Source organism: Poecilia reticulata, unplaced genomic scaffold (genome assembly GCF_000633615.1).
Source record: "Poecilia reticulata strain Guanapo unplaced genomic scaffold, Guppy_female_1.0+MT scaffold_219, whole genome shotgun sequence".
NCBI classification, from domain to species: Eukaryota; Metazoa; Chordata; class Actinopteri; order Cyprinodontiformes; family Poeciliidae; genus Poecilia; species Poecilia reticulata.
In genome coordinates, this window is record NW_007615023.1 from 246,312 (window position 1) to 253,107 (window position 6,796).

The 6,796-nt window shown below is 46.6% G+C and overlaps 2 protein-coding genes across 2 annotated transcripts in view; one reads left to right on the plus strand and one right to left on the minus strand.

The window, feature by feature from the left end:
• Positions 1 to 4,569, plus strand: part of thap1 (THAP domain containing, apoptosis associated protein 1) — an 11,398-nt gene extending 6,829 nt beyond the window's left edge. The window contains exons 2-5 of the mRNA XM_017303226.1: positions 575 to 726; positions 2,093 to 2,230; positions 2,830 to 2,904; positions 3,790 to 4,569. Coding sequence (XP_017158715.1) covers positions 575 to 726; positions 2,093 to 2,230; positions 2,830 to 2,904; positions 3,790 to 4,411 — 987 coding nt within the window. The 3' untranslated portion in view covers positions 4,412 to 4,569. The remainder of the gene's footprint in view (positions 1 to 574; positions 727 to 2,092; positions 2,231 to 2,829; positions 2,905 to 3,789) is intronic.
• The window catches only part of LOC103460250 (lysozyme C-like), a 24,442-nt gene extending 17,911 nt beyond the window's left edge, over positions 1 to 6,531 (minus strand). Inside the window, exons 1-3 of the mRNA XM_008402352.2 lie at positions 5,646 to 6,531; positions 5,359 to 5,539; positions 4,782 to 4,897 (exon numbers count right to left, since the gene is read on the minus strand). The gene's annotated coding sequence lies outside the window, so the exon portion shown is untranslated. The remainder of the gene's footprint in view (positions 1 to 4,781; positions 4,898 to 5,358; positions 5,540 to 5,645) is intronic.
• Between the last annotated feature and the right edge of the window lie 265 nt (positions 6,532 to 6,796).

The window sequence follows — 6,796 nt, forward strand, 5'->3', positions numbered from 1 at the left end:
CATCCATCCAACCATCATCCATCTGTACATCCAACCATCAACCATCATCCATCCAACCATCATCCATCTGTTCATCCATCCATCAACCATCCATCCAACCATCATCCATCTGTTCATCCATCCATCAACCATCCATCCAGATGTTTCTAGAACCCTGGTTCTGGTTCTGGTTCCATCCCACTAAATAAATGTTCTGATTAAACTTTTAATCTTTATTTTCTCCGTTTCCATAAAACGTTTCAAATTGTAATTATAAAAATAAAAGTACTTTATGAAATCGCCGATTTCTCAGTAGAAATGCATTTTTAATGATTTATTCATGTTTAAATGTTTCTCATTTCATGGAAATAAGAAACATTTGCAGCATTACATTGTATTTTTTTAAATAAATTAGCGTAATATAAAAGTTTAAACAGCCACTGAGGTTCTGCTGGTGGAGCTTTACGCCTCCTAACCAGCAGGGGGCAGCAGGTGTTACAGCACCAGCTCACCTCTTCATCGTTTACAGATCAGACACCTCGAACCAGAGCCGGGTCAGGAACCGGTGCTGACCGGAAACCCTCTGTGTTTTCAGGGTTCTGACGACGAGGACGAGTCCAAAGACGGCGAGGAGAAAAATGGCGGAGGAGACAAGAACGGCGGGGACAGACATGGGGACGACACGGAGCAGAAGGGCGGAGACGAGGGGACGAAGGAGGAGGAGGACAAAGAGGACGAGAAGGAGTAGCCGATCCCGGGTCCGAACTTCAGAACCCAAGACTCAAACTGTCGCTTTCTTCTTCTCTGTTTTTCCTCCTGGAGTCGACGAGCCGGACCCTCACGACGGTTGTTATGGAAACGGACCCAGACACGAAGAGGATGTTGAACGAGTCGGTTCTGATGAAGATCTGATCGGAACCGGACCGATCTGGGCCGAAGAGCCGGGCAGCTCAGTGGCGGAGCTTCATCGCCGTGACTACACTTCCCATGATGCTTTGCGGGACAGAGTCTCGGCCTCCCAGGGATGGACCGGGACTCCAGAACTGTTTCAGAGTTCTGACCCGTTTAGGAAACGCTTTCCGGGCTTTTGGGACTCGTTTGGTGCAGAATCGCAGAACCGGACCTGGAACCAGAACCGGACCTGGAACCAGAACCGGATCTGGTTCTGGTTCTGTCTGACCGGGTCATGTGTACATAAACCCGACTTCCTGTTCCGTTAATCAAACTGCGGCTCTGAAAGTTTGTTCTGGTTCTGTCCACACCGTATTTTAGCCCGGTCCAGTTCTGCAGAACCTCGGTACCGGTATTTTGACACACCTGGATTCACTTTTTAGTTCCAGATGTCGTCCAGAAAAGATTCCCACCCCTCTGAAGTCAAGAGGTCATGACCCCAGACATGTTCCGACGGGTTAATCTAACGACTTCCTGTTTGGAGCTCTCGTCCAATCAGGACGGATTGTTTAAAGTGGGAGGAGTTAAAATACGAATTCAGGCCTGGTTGATGACATCACAGGAGGTTTGAGCCTCAGCCGGCTGCTCGGTCAGCTACATGAACAGATGTTTACGTTTGTTCCAGCTGTTTATAACCAGCTAACCTGAGTTTTTATGATTAGTCAGCATTTATTTTGACGTTTCCAGCTCAGGTCTTCCTGTGACCTTTAACCCAGAAGCTGCAGGCCGGGCGGCGCCGCCCCCTGCAGGCCGGACGGCGCATTGCAGTTTTAAAACTCCATCATGTGTTTCTGACGGCTGGAACCATCTGAGGAAAAACACTTAAAAATGAAATGTGAACATCTTCTGTTTTAAAAACATAAAAGTTTTAAACATTTTTAGCGAATCGGTCGGGTGAAACCGACCTGCAGGACGTCGGATCAGATCCGATCAGCTGCAGGAAGTAAAGAAGGAAGGAACCCGGATGTTCCTCCTCCTTCCTGCTTTAACGTGTCGAGTCTTTTAAAAAGATCCAAACTGAGTCATTTCAGGCAGAAACCTAAACCGGGTCGGATCCCGTTTGGTTCTGCTGCCTCTAAAGCTTCTAATGTCACATCAGCATTAATAACTCGTGTAAATACGTCGTAAACACGCTCCTGTAGCTCCTGTTGGGTTTTTGCAGCGCTGCGTTTGAAAACTGGACCAATCACGGCCCATACTCCTCGGATTTCTCTTCTCGGCCTCTGATGCTTCAGTTTGGAGATTCGTCACAGCTGGGCTCCGTCTACGGAAGCCCTGAGGGGACAAACTCACCGGAACGGTTTCTACGCAGGATGTAAAGCGAGTTCGCTCTGGTTTTCAGTGTTTCTGTTGCTTAATAAAAACGCTGCACACCAAACCGCACTGCTCTGTTTTTACTGGAAAGAAAATCACTGCATGTTGCAGTCAGAGGCTTTTCCAGATTGTTGCAACGCTGACTGCTACTGGAGCTGCTTCCTGCCCACAGCAGCAACATCCACATTGACTCTGTAAGATACTTGGATGATGTGAGTTATTACACTTAATTTCTCTTTGGGATGAATAAAATTCTTCTGAATTGAATAAAAAAAAAAAATTACAGGATTTTAAAGATGCTTTTATTGTTTTGTTGGATTAGTTTTGTTAGAAATTAAAGGACAGATATTAAAATTAGTAACATCTGATCCTAGTGCGGAGGAAATATTTATTAAAGTAAAAAACAATCTTCAAAAAGTCCATGTTTTGTGTGGAGAAGCCTCCGCCAATCACATGTAAGAACGGAGGTCAGGTGACTGGGTCTTGGCCGCCATCTTTGTTACTGGCGGTGAAGCCTTGTTTGGATGGTGAAGCGGGGGAGAGCAGCGGAGTTGAACCCGGGAGAAGCAGCTGCTGTTTGGGCTGAAACATGGTCCAGACGTGCTCGGCGTACGGCTGTAAGAACCGGTACCACAAAGACAAGGACATTTCATTCCACAAGTAAGCGGACCGGAACCAGGTCTGAGCGCCGGGAGTCGCTAGCTGCTATCTCTGTAGCCGATAGAAACCTGCGGCCACCGCCTTAAATCTGACCGCGCTTCTATACGGCTTATTACGACAGGGATGTAGCGCAGGCGGCAACTTCATGGTGCGTTCACTTGCAGCTCGTAATTACAATAAAACGTGTAACTAATAATCGGATGACTATAGGACGCTTCAAGCTGTGGTCATTTTGTTGAATTGATTTTGATTTTGAGCTGTTAAAACGTTAGATGTTGATAATGGTCGGTTTAATTTTATAACTATCGGTGAGTCAGGAGTGTGTATTTTACTGGGTACGCTGAGCCGTAAAACTCAGTATAGATGGTCTACTGATTTTTTATTTTTATTTTTTTTTTACAATTAATTTGTTTTACCGTATTTAAAGGTACTGGGCCACTTTTAATCAAATCTGTGCTTCTTACACCAATCAAACCGGAAACATGTTGTTTAGCATTAATTAGAGAAACAGCAGTTGGTGTTTATATAAAGTATTTACTCCATGTAACAGAATAATAACACTGAGACATTTATTTACTTTTTAGAGATAAAAAAAAAAAAAAAACACCTCAATGTTTGGAAACAGCCGCATTTGAAAACGTCAAGACGCAGTTTAAAGTATTTATTTTATTCGTAAAAGATGAAAATATGTTTTTTTTTATACTACATAGACAATTATTAGACTTATAAGTCTTATTTTTTGAGGATTGTTTTTTATTAACGAACATGTCCAGAGCTCCCAGTTAATCCAAATAAATCTAAATATGAATGTTTAAGAAAGTCAAAGTGAGGGAAATATCACGATATTCTATCCTGCGACCAACATGGCCGCCCTTCCTGTCCCAGGTTTCCTCTGGCGCGGCCGGACGTCTGCAGGAAGTGGGTGGCGGCGATGAGGAGGAGCAACTTCACGCCCACCAAGTACAGCAACATCTGCTCCCAGCACTTCGCCCAGGACTGCTTCAAGAGGGAATGCAACAACCGGGTCCTGAAGGACAACGCCGTGCCCTCACTGTTCGGCTTCGGCCTCAGCTTGAAGGTCAGAGGTCACGGCGGTCTGTCTGATTGTCCATCCACCTCATCATCTCTCTGTCTGTTTTTCCTCCTCCAGTCAGAATCTCTAGAGAACCCGTTCTCCTCAGAGATCGACTTCCCGCTGCCCCTGCCGGTGACCTCTGACCCTGCGGAGGAGGCCGGCGGCGGCGGCGGCCCGGCGGCGGTGAGCGGCGACCATAACTACACGGCGGAGGACTCGGCGCAGCAGAAGCGGCGCATGGAGCAGCTGGAGGAGCAGCTGGAGCTGCTGCGGCGCAAACTGAAGACGGCGCAGCAGAAAGTCCGCCGGCAGCAGCGGCAGCTCAAGAGGCTGCGGGCCGGGCGGGGGGCGCGGGCCGGGCGTGGGCCGCCCGCCGACCGCTACGTGGTCGTACCCAAACACCTCTACCACACCCTGAAGGGGGTCCAGTGACCAGAACCAGAACCAGAACCGGGGTTCCCTCTGGCCAGCCGGACGGTTTGCTGGTCTGGACCTCAGGAACGTGGACGATCAGCAGCAGTGGGGCCTCCTGCACAACCAGCAGCTGCTTTATGTAAAATAATGTAAATAAATGAGGGATTTGAAGATGACTTTATGTTTTTATTCGGGCAGAACTCCAGTCACTCTCACGTCTTCAGCTCTCACCAAACCTCCTAATCTTTTTTTATTTTGGGGTAACAAAGGGGGGAAACATGCACACCACACTTTTCAGATTCCCATTCACCATTTCACAAAGTAAAATATGAAAAATATTTTTGCATTAAATGTTGTAGGTGGGTGTGAATACTTTGAACGTTTTTACCTCTGACTGATGCTCCTGGAAAAGTAAGTGCACCCTCAGGACTTCTTCTTCATCCTCCTCCTCCTCCTCCTCCTCTCGGGTTCAGCTGCTCGTGGCCAGCAGGTGGCAGCAGAGAGCTGCGGGTCAGAAACGAGTCCAGCATGAAACACAAACTGGGTTTATTCTGCAGGTTTCTCCTTTAATGGAGGATAAAATCTGATGGAAGGAAGAACTGCAAGGATTCACCAAATCCGGAAGAGAAAAAAAATGGAAAATTGTGTTTATTTTTTAAATCTGACCAAATTAAAATTTTCTACTAACAATAAAAGTCATGTGCAAGTAAACATTTTATTAAAAAAACACGACACAACAAAATTATTTGTGAATTTCCCTTCAGGATTTTGTTCTTTTCCACTTTGTTGGAATAAATATAAATATTTATATTTATATTTATCCCAGAAATAAATGACCAAATTTTGCTCATAAATATTTTTACCTGCTCAAAGAGAAAAGAAAAAAAAACTTGACAATAATTACATTTTTTTTTTTAATTCTTATTTTTAATTTTGAGAGAAAAACAGACCTTCCCTGAACTCACCTGTCCAGGTGGACGAAGCCCTGCGCGGCCACTGACTACCAGCCAATCAGGAGGCGGATGAGCGCCTGACCGGTTCCGGTCCTGGTTCCGGTCCAGACAGAACCGGACTCTGTGCGTCACTGTGAGTCGCCGGTCGTCACGGTGACGCACTTGCGGGCGGAGGCCGGCTGACGTCATCCTCCTGTGGGGTTAAAGGGCGTCGCCATGACACACAGTAACAACAGGCTGTCACCTCGGTGGTGTCGGAGCGGCCCGGTCCGGCCGGGGCGGTTCTGGTTCTGACTCACGTCTGCGTCTGGTTCTGACGTCATGGGAACGTCTCAGAGCGACCCGGCGGCTTCCAACCTGCAGCCAGCCGGCCGGTTTGGGCCGAACCGAACCGAACCGAACCGGGTTGTAAACCAAACGCTCATTTATTCCAGTCAGACTCATGATTCTAGATTTTATTTCTGTTAATGAATAAAAACAAAATTATTGGATCATTTCATAACAACATGAAGTTGTTTACCTGCTGCTTTACTAACTTCCTGCTGCAGCCGGCTGTGCTGCCACACTGACACTATTTCCAATAGTTTTTTGGTTTTATAATAAAACAAACAAAATGTATTATTATTTTACTGTTAAAATGTGATTTAAAAACCATCATTTTAAACGACTTTAATCCTGATCCACTGAAAATCAACAGAAAATATTCTAGAAATAAAAATACGAACGTGTCCATCTTTATGCTAATGCTACGTTAGCATGTGATGTGGAGCAAAGCGTCGTTTTTTTAAAAAATGATCCCGTTAAAGATGAAAGTTTTTTCTCTTAAAACTCCAAACGTGTGGAGCAGCTGAGAGTCTGAAGCTTCCTGTGACTCAGCGCTCAATCTGGAGGCTCCTGGTAATCTGAAGGTTCAGAGCAAATCCAGGCGGGATTAAACAAACACGCACCGTTTCCTCAGGTTTGTCAGCTTTGCTTCATTAATCTGCAAACAGTCAGGCTGAGGATGAGGAAGATGAAGGTGAAGGCGGCTCTGTGATCTGCTGACAGGAAGCTGAGATGCTGCTGCTAATATTTCACAATAAGAGCCATTCAGTGACTTTTACAGATTTTTGATCGTTTACAAACAAATCTTGTTCTACAAGCGGTGCTGGGTTGCTAGGTAACGGGCGGAACCCTGCTGGGGTTGCTAGGTAACGGGCGGTACTCTGCTGGGGTTGCTAGGTACCGGGCGGAACCCTGCTGGGGTTGCTAGGTACCGGGCGGAACTCTGCTGGGGTTGCTAGGTAACGGGCGGAACTCTGCTGGGGTTGCTAGGTAACGGGCGGAACTCTGCTGGGGTTGCTAGGTAACGGGCGGAACTCTGCTGGGGTTGCTAGGGAACGGGCGGAACTCTGCTGGGGTTGCTAGGTAACGGGCAGTTCCTGCTGATTTGTGTCGTTACATTTTGGAG